The sequence below is a fragment of the Sander vitreus genome, chromosome 21 (assembly GCF_031162955.1).
Source record: "Sander vitreus isolate 19-12246 chromosome 21, sanVit1, whole genome shotgun sequence".
In the NCBI taxonomy this organism is placed as follows: Eukaryota; Metazoa; Chordata; class Actinopteri; order Perciformes; family Percidae; genus Sander; species Sander vitreus.
The window spans coordinates 18,322,562-18,335,659 of record NC_135875.1 but is presented as its reverse complement, the minus strand read 5'-3'; the positions used below and the strand labels follow the sequence as shown (position 1 = coordinate 18,335,659).

General features: G+C 42.5%; 1 protein-coding gene across 1 annotated transcript; it reads left to right on the top strand.

The window, feature by feature from the left end:
• The first annotated feature begins 240 nt into the window (after nucleotides 1-240).
• csnk1e (casein kinase 1, epsilon) lies at nucleotides 241-12,831 on the top strand. The gene is made up of 12 exons (XM_078279911.1): nucleotides 241-498; nucleotides 857-944; nucleotides 1,886-1,983; nucleotides 2,167-2,277; nucleotides 3,324-3,472; nucleotides 5,683-5,911; nucleotides 6,237-6,407; nucleotides 6,574-6,722; nucleotides 7,300-7,498; nucleotides 7,587-7,732; nucleotides 10,270-10,335; nucleotides 11,400-12,831. Exons 2-11 carry the CDS (start codon nucleotides 910-912, stop codon nucleotides 10,300-10,302), a joined length of 1,320 nt encoding a protein of 439 aa, XP_078136037.1. The 5' UTR covers nucleotides 241-498; nucleotides 857-909; the 3' UTR covers nucleotides 10,303-10,335; nucleotides 11,400-12,831.
• Nucleotides 12,832-13,098: the final 267 nt, after the last annotated feature.

The following is a 13,098-nucleotide window of genomic DNA, read 5'->3' as shown; positions in this document are numbered from 1 at the left end:
TAGGCCTACTTTAGGAATTCATTTAGGTGTATTGATGAACATACACGTATTAGCTTGGCGCTTCATTCACGTCTGCAAAAAACCGGCAGCAGCAGCACGACGGCTTTAAGATAATCCGGGCATCTCTTCAAGTATGTGGATGACATCATTGATATTGTCAATGGTGTAAACTGAGAGAGGGCTGGGGGGGGGGGGGAGGGGGGGGAGAGAGAGAGAGAGAGAGAGAGAGAGAGAGAGAGAGAAGGACCTCAGTGTCTGGTTTCGGCGTTTTTCCTCCCCCAGCATAAAAATCGTGACAGTGAAAATCCTCCAGAGTCGCGGGGCTGCAGTCGGCTCGGTTCAGTTGTATTCTGGGGGGTCTTTTTCGGGAGTGGGGGGTTCGGGTCACAGATCTCCGAGGTTATGAGCCGTCCGAAGCCGCGTCGGTGCGTCGCTGTCCAGGGTCCTGAGTGAGACGGAGCCATCGGGCGACCACGGAGCCTGCCATAACCCGGTGAGGTGAGGAGGAGGGGTGGGGTGGACTGGGGGTGTATGTTGGCTAGTCAAGGTGTCTGGAGGCTTTGTGTGTGTGTGTGTGTGTGTGTGTGTGTGTGTGTGTGTGTGTGTGTGTTTTGGGTTCGATAAATAAGGTCCAAATAGAGTCGTGTTGGGGCGGGCTGTGTGCTTGTTCAAATGTCCTACCTGTATATGGAGGGTGCGGTTATGGGAATTATTGCCACATTTGATGGTCAGTGGGGGATGAGCGATGTGTTTTTGCATTTAGCACCTTCCCCATTTCCTCTCCTGTGGTATCTGGGGCAACTGCATGAAGTATTCGCTCTGAAAATATATAACGTCTTGCCTGTTTTTTTTGCAGTCCTTTGCAGCAATATTGGATCTCAGTTTTGTAACACTGACAGTATAGCAGCTATGAGAGAGGAGGAGATGAGCTGGAGAGACCTCAGGTAAAGGGTTTGGTAATGTGCAGCAGTGGCTTGCTCTGCCTTCTTTTCCCTGCTCAGTGTATGTGGATGGGGTGTATGTAGGTCTACAATGCAGCCAAGACAAACAAAATGAACTTAGTCAGCGTTTAGCGCGATGCCAATCTGGCTTGTAAAAGCCATAACCTCTGTCGAAATAAGCCCTCAGTCAATTCCCCACTTTTAAGTCCCTATATTTCACGGCTGTTCACACAAGCTGGGGTGAGGGAAAACATGACTCATTCGAAATTTCATCAGGGGGACTCCAGTCAGAAATTGGGAGTTTATTGAGATGGCTTGTACACAGGAAGACTCCCTTGAAGTGCTTTAGGAAGAGTGTGTGAGATGCTGATCTAGCCCCCCCCTTGCAGCTCTGAATAAATCATGTTATACTAAACTACACGCCCGGTTCTTCTTTGATCGCACCTTTTCCCCATGCACTTTATAAACCCTTGATTGGCCTACATTGTTGTCCTCTGAGCTACCAGAGTTTATTATTGTGTCCTCTGAAGGTGTAATGTCTCTAACTAAAAAAAAAACAACAAAAAAAACATGGCTGACAGGAGCAGGGTGGTTACATTAGATCCTGCGTATTGAAAAAATTGTTTTTTTCCACACTGGGTTTAGTCACATAAAGTCAAGCTGGAAGTGAGCAACATTTTCATTCCTAGTTCCAGTGATTCAACTCAGGCTGCACTACGTCACTGCGTTGCCTCGGTAATTTGCACTTTTCATACTTTCTCATCTCTGCTGTCAATTTTTTCCCAAGCTTCCAGCATTATTTTCTTCAATGATAACAGCCGCACCAAGGCTCGAGGCTTTCAGTTTAAAGTCTGCAGCTTTGCACCACTGTCCTTTACTTTATTGATCACCACTGATTGATGACAGCTTTGTGTGTGTGTGTGTGTGTGTGTTTACCCCTTCAGTGAGTTAAAAAGCTCAGGAGCCATGGAGTTGAGGGTGGGGAACAAGTACCGCCTTGGGAGGAAGATAGGGAGCGGATCCTTTGGAGATATTTACCTCGGTGAGTTTGTGTTGTGTTTACCTGATATTGTTCCTTATCTTCTTTCATTGCAAAAAGTGAATATAACGCATATTCCAGTTTATGTGAACAATGTTAAATAGATCTCGCTCTTAAATTCCACAGGTCAAAAGACCCTTTATGTGTTGGAAATGATTGACATGTTGCTGGCATTTCTCCCATCAGGTTCTAACATCGCTACAGGAGAGGAAGTAGCCATCAAACTGGAATGTGTGAAAACCAAACATCCACAGCTTCACATCGAGAGCAAATTTTACAAGATGATGCAGGGCGGAGGTAAGATGCACAAAAAGCATTTCGGGGATTTTGAAAGCTTTACTAGCACTTTACACTGAGAGGCAGTGAAGAGTTTTAGGGGCGCTAAGGGGTATTTGGAGCTGGTAAGGGGAATCAACAGTGATTTCAGTTGTTTTGGAGGCATTGCAGTGCATTTAGAGACCTTAAAAGGCGTTTCAGTTAGTTAAGGCGCATTTAACTCAGTTTAGGGTTGTTGAGAGGTATTAATGGTCATTCAGCAGCATTGAGGTGAAGTCGAGGCTGTTGAGAGGTGCTGAAGCCTTGCATGGTAGTGATAGAATTAACAACCATAACAAACAACATGATAAGACTTTTTTTTTTTTTTGTGGCATTTTTAGGCCTTTATTGACATGACAGCTGAAGAAATGAAAGGGGGGGAGAGAGGGGGGAATGACATGCAGCAAAGGGCCGCAGGTCGGAGTCCAACCCTAAACGGCTTTTTATAGTTTATTTTGTTTCTGTCGACTTTGAATGACGTGTATTTTACAATGCTGAAATTACTGTTTATTTACATGGAGTCTGGTGGTTTTTTTTAAAGGATCTTACTCTTTAACAGAAAGGTTGACCTCCTTAGAAATCCTTTCCATAAGGTTGTCAGACACAGGCTCAGAATATTAATCTGAGCCTGTCAGTGGCAAAACAACCACTTTTGTGAAGGTAAATACAAGCTGGACATTTGCCCAGCACAAGCAAAGTAGCTTGTTTCGCCGCTGCCGACTGTTGTGATCTTGTTTAATACTGGACCAATGTCAAAGACTGTTGTTCCCATCAGTCACTAGTCATCAGACACAAAAACAAAGGAAAATAGGGTCCAGGTTGAAAAAAATTGTAGTTACCATTTAAATGAAAAATAGATGAGGTTGAAAAACCTAAAAGTAATGCAAAGGTCCATCTTCTGCTAAAGTAGCAGTAGTAGTATAAATGCAAACTGCAAGTACAGTCAAATAAGTGAAAAAAAAGTCTATGGTTATTATGCCCTATTCTGTTTCCTAACCCACTGATTCCCCCTCCCTTCCTCTCCACAGTGGGGATCCCGTCTATCAAGTGGTGCGGAGCGGAAGGCGACTACAACGTTATGGTCATGGAGCTGCTGGGCCCCAGTCTGGAGGACCTGTTCAACTTCTGCTCCCGCAAGTTCAGTCTGAAAACTGTCCTGCTGCTGGCCGACCAGATGGTGAGACAGACTGACTGCCTGCAGCCCACACTGTAAAACACAGTAGTTCGTGTAGGGGTGTTCCTGAGACCCAGAGCCAATAACTGCCACACAGTCCCTCCGTAGTAACTAATTACTTCAAGAGCTCACTGAACACTATTGTGTTTCACGGAGGCTCCATTGGGGTTTATTCAGTCTTTATAAAGAGGTCCCTCAAGGCGCCCAAGGAAAAACAATACATAAACAGTGATAGTTATGGAAATGTGCACGATAAAAAGACCACAGTTGTCTAAACTTGCACATAATGCACTGAAGTCAACCTCAGGCTGGGACGTTACACAACGATTTCAAGAAAAGGATGTGGCTATTTTTAGACTGGAACTAAATGGATCATTTGAAATCGGAGAATAATTCTCATCCAAATCTCTGAAGCTTGTTTCCTGGCTTGGGACAAAGCCTATCCCCTCACTATCTTGGACCATTCAGTTCCTCCATAAAAGTCAATTCCAATCTGGGACACGGAAGCTCTGCAAGACGGAGTAATCCTCGTCATATAGGGGTCAGTCTGTGGTGTCTTTGATCAGCCTCATATGTCATTCTTTAGTCTACAACTGGCACATTTGTTTTTTTCCTCCCCTTTTCTCTTTGGCAACTTTGACCTCCTCTCCTCTCCTCTCCTCTCCTCTCCTCTCCTCTCCTCTCATCTCCTCCTCTGGCAATACCTAAGAATTGAACTGTCCCATTACATAAAATGACCTTTATTTATCTGCAGACAGGCTGACAGGGTTATTGATCAATAGCAATGAATCAACTATTATTTCACTGGGCAATGAGACTTGTAGCCTTCAAAAGTCACCTTTAAACCAAACACTGTAACTATGGGAATATAAAGACTCCCAGCATGCCAGCTCTACCTATCAAGACCAGTAGTAAAAGTAATTGATTCTCTGAAAAGGAGTAACTGTTTACCAGACATTCAGACCAAAGTACTCACTCATCTTAAAACTTAAAAAAAATACAGATTCTAATTCACATATTTGTAGTCAATTTTCAATTTCAATTCAATTTTATTCCACCGTGGGTGTTTTTTAATGCATTTGACCAGCACCCACATGTTTTAGAGCAATATAGAAAGGATACTTAGCAAATACATAGCTTAAAGGACCCCACAATTGCATATGCTAAACTACTGACTGAATACTTCCCTATTCTAAAGCATACCGCAACATATTATTTTAGTGGAACTTTCTCCCTTATAGGCAGCCATTGACCTCCACTTCTTTTAATACGCTATGAAAATCACCTTGCAGAGATGTGAAAGGTAATCCATCACTGTTAAGATGTCATTACTTTTTTTGCCCAAATTCATAACTGTAGTTTGGTTTTGCAGCTGTGAGCATGGGCTGCTTAAAAAAAAGCTCATTGTTGTTGCATTCAGGGACACTATGACATTTGAGATATTATTGTTGCCTGCTTAAAGTCAATCTTTTAAAACACCCAAATTCATAAGCAGTATCATCCTTTTTTTACGTTTTCCATCTGTTATTTTTCGTCTTCTGACTTAATTCCAAAGCAATATAACATATTACAGTAATAGAATGCCTTTTGGTAGCTAATCTTGGATGTCAGAGCATCTTTTTTTCAAAGAATTTTAAACAGTTCCCGATTGCAACATGCATTATTACATGATAATGTTATTGTGTAACTGTGACAGAAGATTGATTTTACACATGAAGACCAGTTTACATGTCAAAAGGAGTACGACTCATCCTATGAACTTGGGGGTTAAGATGTGGGCATCTACTGAATGTAACAAAGTACCATATTGAGTTGCATTATGGGGGTTGTAGGATCCAGTGTTTTTTTTAGCTTAACCCATACTCAGGACTAACAGTCAAGATAGCTCTCCCTCTGCTGATTCGACTTTGACCATTTCTTTTTCAATCTGTCTGTTGTTAGTCCTCCAACCTTATCAAAGTGCAGTGCTAAATTGCAGGAGTACCCCTTTAAGACATGTTGTGGCTCAAGCCAGGTTCAAGTCTCTCTGAGGTTGATTTTTTACAGCTTACTCACATGAAATTACCCGGGGAACTCCTGAAGCGTCTAACCCAAAAAACTAATAGTATGCTCTTATGAATTGCACTTTTTATCAATGGGCTACAGCTTCCAAAACCACTAATATTCTCCTTTATCCCAACTAAATCCTGTTCCCCATCTCTCATCCGTTCCAGATCAGTAGGATTGAATACATCCACTCCAAGAACTTCATCCACAGAGACGTGAAGCCTGACAACTTCCTGATGGGGCTCGGCAAGAAGGGCAACCTGGTCTACATTATCGACTTCGGCCTGGCCAAAAAATACCGTGATGCCCGAACGCACCAGCATATCCCCTACCGTGAGAATAAGAACCTCACCGGCACCGCCCGCTATGCCTCCATCAACACCCATCTGGGCATCGGTAAGACAGCATCCACGCAGAGGTCGGCCAAGATACTGTATCGGTGCAGGTGTGAATGTGTGTGTTCTGCTAACCCCACTGGGGTCAGTCCACAGTCATTAGAATATGTTTATTGATCAGGACTGGATTCTCAGAACTGTAGCTTCATTTTGTTTCTTTTCCTTTCTTTTTATCTTCTACCTCTGTTTTTGTCTCCCTCTCTTCCTTTTCTGCTTCTCCCCCATGAAACTTTTTTTTGCCATTTCACGCATTCCTCCCTTCTCTCTCTCTCTCTCTCTCTCTCTCTCTCTCTCTCTCTCTCCCCGTTTTGTTTTTTCCTCCACAGAGCAGTCGAGGCGAGACGACCTGGAGTCTCTGGGCTACGTACTCATGTACTTCAACCTGGGCTCTCTGCCCTGGCAGGGCCTCAAGGCTGCCACCAAGAGGCAGAAGTATGAACGCATCAGTGAGAAGAAAATGTCCACCCCCATCGAGGTGCTCTGCAAGGGATACCCCTGTGAGTAAAGCCAATTTAAAAAGGGCTTTTGCAATATTTCTGTCACAGTTCTGCTCAGAAGGCTTGCCTCCTCACCTTGACAGCTTTGAGTCAAATTCCTTGTACAGTATGTGCACATATACTTAGCCAATAAAGCTGATTTTGATTTCTCTCTTGTCTTTCCCAGCTGAGTTCTCCACTTACCTGAATTTGTGTCGCTCCCTGCGGTTCGACGACAAGCCAGACTACTCATACCTGAGGCAGCTCTTTAGGAACCTTTTCCACAGACAGGGCTTCTCCTACGACTACGTCTTTGACTGGAACATGCTGAAGTTTGTGAGTGGCTCATCCAAAATTCAGACCTGTCAACGCTCCGTAACAGTTATAGTAACAGAACGCTGTGGGCGTCATGCTTTTGCTTGTCTCGCATTGCCAGACCTTCCTCCACAGCGCTGCGGAGGAGGGTCTGGCGAGTCCACACAGCATTCCGGGATGGGAGAAAAACGTGTCCAATCACAATCGTCTTGAGCCACGGTGCCGCTGCAAAATAGCCTCGGGAAAGGAACTTGTTTTGGTGGAACGTGTACGTTCAAAAGTTGTTTTAGTCGTGCAACAGAAAACTCAGATTGGACAGATAGTCTAGCTAGCTGTCTGGATTTACCCTGCAGAGATCTGAGGAGCAGTTAACCAGAGTCCTCATAAATCCACCGGAGTTTAAAATTACAACACAAAGAAAGCGGAACGTAACGGACATCCGGCCGAAAAGAGTGACTTCCGGCAGAATTTCTGGTGGCAACAGAGCAATCCCGGAAGAGGAACGAAGTGGATATAGACTATGCTTTTGCAAATTACTTCCAGCTTTGAGGTTTAAAAGCCATCCGTTCACATTCTGTCCTGTTTCTCTGTGTTTCAGGGGGCCAGCAGGACCGCAGAGGATGGAGACAGAGAGAGGAGGGAGGGAAAGGAGCCGGAGGAGCGAACAGGAGGAGGCCAAAGAGGAGTTGGAGGTAGAGCTCTGCCGCCTGGTCCGAACCCTTCAGCAGCCAACAGAGTCAGGAACGAGGCCGACGCTGCTCCCTCCAACCCGGCCGCACGTGGGGTCCAGCAGTCAGGTCAGGATGTTGTTTGTGGTTTTGGCGATACAACTGTAACAGACTGAAGGCGTTCAATTCAACCGCGTGTGTCTATCTGTGTGTGCAGGTAACCGCTCTCCTCAGGCGGGGCGAGCAGAGCGAGCCGAGCGAGAGAGGAAGGTGGCCATGAGGCTTCATCGCGGGGCGCCCGCCAACGTCTCCTCCTCCGACCTGACTGCACGCCTTGACCAATCACGCATCACTGCGTCACAGGTAGGCAGATTGTGGCTTTACAGGTTGAGCAAGAAGAAGGGAGTTGCTGCATGTTTTGAACCTAGGGGTTAATAACACATGTGTACCGAGTTGACCATTCTTTGGGATATGTTTTCATGCTAATCGAATGTGGCCAGTCGAAACAACGAACGCCTTGCTTGAGCTATGTTACTTGTTACTGGTTACACGGCGTTCGTCGGGTCACGACTGTTTATACCGAACAGTACTGTCTTTATAAACTATGTTTTTAATAAACTGTCTGTACACTTACAAAGTTCTCAATGCTTCGGTTTACATGTAGGGACCCTCATTATCAGAATGGAAGTGTGGTGCTATTTTGAGCCTTGTTAGTGGTATAGAAATAGCGTTTTCTTTTTACTTTCGCATGCCCCGACAACTAGCGTTATAAGCTAATTAGCGGTTTGCGCCAAAACTGGTCACATTCGATTAGCATGAAAACATATCCCAGAGAACGGTCGACTCGGTACCCATGTGTTACTAACCCCTAGGTTCATTTTGCGCTGGAATTGTCCTTTAAGGTGGCGATTCAATGGGCACAGCGCTAACAAACAGTCCCAGTCATCACTAGTTGCAAGTGCAAATTACATGCTTTATGTAGATTTAATGCTGCATGCACCTAATATTTAGAGAAGGCTCTCATTGATGCAAGCTGAAGGGGTTTGTGTGCTTCCTGAATCCTTTTTAGCCATGCTAGTCGATCGGTCCACCACTCTAGTCCAGATTGAAATCTCAATAACTGTTGGGCTGATTGCCATGACATGTTGTCCAGACATTCATGGTCCCCTGAGGATGAATCCTACTGGCATTGGTGATCATCTTACTTTTCCATGGTTCAGCATGTCAAAATGTTCACTTATATGTGAAATATCTTGACTTCTATCTACTTGATGGATTGGCACAAAACTTGCCATGTACACGCTATGGTTTCTTTATTTTATAAGGCAACATTTGCCCTTTTTGCACATTTTTTTTATCCAGACAAAACCAATGCCAATAAGTGTTTAATACTGGTATTATTAAAGTTATCAAATACTCGCCCACAGTTCAGTTTACCTGTCATGGGGACTTCTGCTCTGCCTATGAAAACAGTTGTTTGGTATTTTCTGTGGCTCTGTAGAGTTATTATTTTTCGCGGTCCCTGGATGCTATATCCTCACGACTTCGGTGACCCCCTGACTTTTCTTGTAGCGCCACCATCAGGTTCACATTTGTGTGTTTTTTTTTTTTTTAAATCTGTCCAATTCTGACCTAATACCTGCATTATCAATGCCATTCCCATCATTCACAGCTGAGGTGGTATGCTAACGCGCTAAACTAAGACGGTGAACATGGTAAACATTTTTGTTGTTTAGCACCAGCATGTTAGCATTGTCATTGTGAGCATGTTCGTAAACTGGCGTTAGCTTGGAACTCAAAGCACAACTGTGCCAAAGTGAATCTTTACAGAGCCGTTAGCATGGCTGTGGACTCTTATTCTTGTTATTTAAGAATTTATAAAACTCAATCATAAATAAACTGCAGCTTTTTTTATCTTTTCATATGTAGCATTAATTGCTTTTTGTGTGTGAATAAAATGGATCAGAAGGATTTCTCTTTACATTTGACTGCTGACATTGGATTCTCTGTAATGCTTTCCACTCATGTTGATATAAATTCATAATTCATGATGCCAAATTGCAAATAGTGGAGCTGGGAAATTATTCAAACATAATCTACTCATAATTACCGCCACCGGTATACTAATGTGAAGAGTTTTTGTTACTGTGCTCAGTTTAAGTCTGACATGATACAAACACAGAATAGACTAATCCACCAAGGGCCAAAGCCTCTTATAATCTATAATATGTAATTGGACTCTCTCCAATGCCTCTTCATTTATTAGGGATCATGTCTGCATCCTGCAGTAATGTCACCAGCCGTTCTAAATATCCAGGCTGTCTTTACATCACTACTCATATAATCTCACATGCATTATAACAATTTGGTGGAGCAGATGTTTCAAATTCAAATAGATACAATCTCAATTTACATTGTACAGTCTGAATTTGCATACATTAACTATGATGCAGACAAAACAAGCACATTTGCAACATATCCTATGATCTTTGAAAGTTGTAAATAATTCAGTTCAGTTTTGGTAGCCATCCACTGATCCTCAGTGAATAAGGTGACTTTATGGTGGTTTTCTGATTTAGTTTTTTTTCCTGAGCTTGATCTTTCTGGTCCAAACCTTTATTCAATTCCTGTGCTTCAGTTTTCTCTGTGGGTCTACCCAATTTCTAAAACGTTTCCGTGCTAGCAGAGAGGAAAACCCCTGTGAAACAGCCAACAGATCACAAACATCCATATTCTGATCAAATAGCCGGAAAAGAAAACTAAACTCAGGATGTAAATCGAGAAGTAAGAAATCGTACAAGATATGGGCTTGGAAGAGCTCAAATTGTAAATACAGTTTCAGGATTCTGTCTTCTCCCTTTGATCTGCTTCAAGCTTCTCATCTTTCCCTCCACGCTCAGGTCAGTGTGCCGTTTGAACATCTGGCAAAGTGAGTTCCTCCTGGCTGGCCTGCAGGTCAGTGGCAGGTATGGACACACGGACAGACAGACACACACACACACACACACACACACACACACACACACACAGACACACAGACACCCACAAATACGATTGATAAAAGACACCAGTTATTAATCAAATGAATTAATCAAATAGCCAGGGATAAGGTGTTGCTTTTAATAAGTCAAGTACATTTAACATTTAACATGACATCTTTGATGAAAAGATTTTTTTATTCTAGAATTCAAAAGTTGTCTCTGTAGAGTGAATGTTGCTTGTCCTCTTGCTATTGCAATTTAAAGCAATGCAGCCACAAACGATGTTTTTCATTGTGTAAGAAATGCATGTGATCATAAAACTGGGTGTTCACAAATGAGTTGGCTAGTTGGTTTTATTTTGTCTAAGCTATTCTGGAAAATGTAGAAAATCGAGAAAAAAAAGACACAACATTTCCACACGCTTAACAAAAAAAACTCAAACACACTAAACATTATAGACCAAATTGACTGAATGTATCATTGTCACGTTAACAATGAAAAAGTATTTGAGGTTGGATGCAAAAAAGTCGTAATGCTATGTATTTACAGGATAAGTCTTCTTATTCTCCACAAATGATTGTGTCTGTTTAAAAGGCTAATATATCTTATTCATGTGTGCCATAGACCTCCATTGTTGTCCAAAAACTATTTAAAACATCAATGTTGACATGCACCTTCATCACCATGAACTTATATTTTCGGTCGATCCTACATACACAGTCCTGCTGCTGTAAATACTCACTAGGGCATCTAATGTGCTGATGATGAAAATAGTCACCAACAAATGCGCCATTTACTCCTGTTTGAGTAACTACCAGCTTTTTCAGCCCTTTTTAAAAATGAAAGTATATATCTGTGACCTTCAGTAGGAACCAAGGCTTTGGGATGAATGCCACAGACAGGGTAAAGAAGTCAGAGAGTTTTGGGAGACTGACTCAGACTGAATAGTTTGTATCATTTCAAGGAAAATATAGCATATTTCCATGTTATCCTTTCCACAAGCTAAAAGCTGACATTTCCATTCTGTGTTTTGTTGTCTTGTGGTTCAGCAGCTGCAGGGTATCAAATACCCCTTACTTTTGAAATGGATGAATGAAAACATGAATGAGTGGAGGAGAACAAGAGGAGCAGGAGGAAGCATTTCTGACCCTTGAAGAGGGGATGGAGGCCATTCGTGTGTTTGTCAGTATGCTGCGTGAACAGTGGTGACCTGGGAAGAGCCGAAAGGAACACTGACATGATAGAAACCAGCGGGACAAACTCTTGGCTGGAACTGGACGGTACAGCTTTTTTCGGGATGTGGCCAGAGGGGGAAGTGGGTGAAACTACACACTGGGCCCGCCCCTCCTTCATGCATATTCAACTGTCCATCGACTCAACTTGCAGAAAAAAAAACCCATCAAAGTGCACAAAAACGGACTAAATTTCAGTTATTCTGTGGTTTACACCTGTGATAATATCATTTGAAACAAAAATCAACTATCAACCCGATCATGTTTGAGAGCTACATCCGCTGCTTATGGTGTCCTTGATTATAAATAAATATGTAAACAACTATGGAGATGAACATAAAACAAAAGTGTATTCAGGCCTATCACAGATGTGACAGGAGAATGCTTGGAAATGGATCAAAGAGAGGATCAGAGGAGGATGAATGAATTAGAGAGACTGCGGGGAATTTAGTGAATGGGAGCGAGGCTGCTTTTTGTCAATAAGTGTCAGTGACTGTCTGTGTGTTATTGTCTTTAATTGTTCGTTTTGCCTCTAGATTTGCTTCAGAGAGCCCGAGGGCTGGAGGAGGGAAAGGTGACTGTGTATGGTGAATTACCCATGAATCATCACAGAAGACGTGTCCCCAATTAGAACTGTGTCTTCTTCAGCACACTTGTTACTGTCTTACCTATGAAAGCCTAACAAGGAAAACCATGTTCGTTGAATGTGGAAAGAGAAGGAGGAGGAGGAAGACTGCTTTGAGTTGAGGAGAGATTTAAAAGGGAGAGCCATGAGGATTGTATGATATGATAAAGCCTAAATCCAGCTTGTAACTCCGGGTCTGAAAAAAAGACTTGAGAAAGTTATACGACATTGGTGGTTTGTTCTTTACTTTTGCTTTCTGTTTTTGTTTTATAATATATATGTAAAAAATATGTAGATACGTTTTGCCAGAATGTGACAGATTGTTTAAAGATGGAGGCTGGAGAGAAGAGTACTGTTTACTTCCTGACAGCCCTGGGGGGAAAAAGTGAAACAGGGATTTGTACCACTAAACTTTAGAGTCTGCCAGAAGTGTGTGTTTTGGTTTCCACTGTGGCAGGCAATGACAGAGAGGTTCTTATTCATATTTTAAGGAGTGTTTTTGACCCAGGCCTGTCAGGATGGATGGATGTCACTGATGGGAATGAGCTGCCTGATGTCCTGTACATTTCTATCCCATGCTTCGACTTTATTACCATGATATTTGTGTATATTTTCTGAATCAATAAAAATATACACAGCTTATACAGACTTCTAATTGATTGCAAAGTATTTGACCATTCATATTTATTATGTGATCCTTTTTTTTCACATTTCCACCTCATATGCATTTAAAAGTGGCGTCTACCCCTTGACATTTCATTTTACACATTCAGCTTAACTTGTTTAAGAATTGAAATGGCTCCTTTTGTATATGCGTATCTTTATTATCTTGATTTTCTTTTTATGTACAGTATATGTTGTATGTGTTTATTGCTTTGTTTTAATACTAAT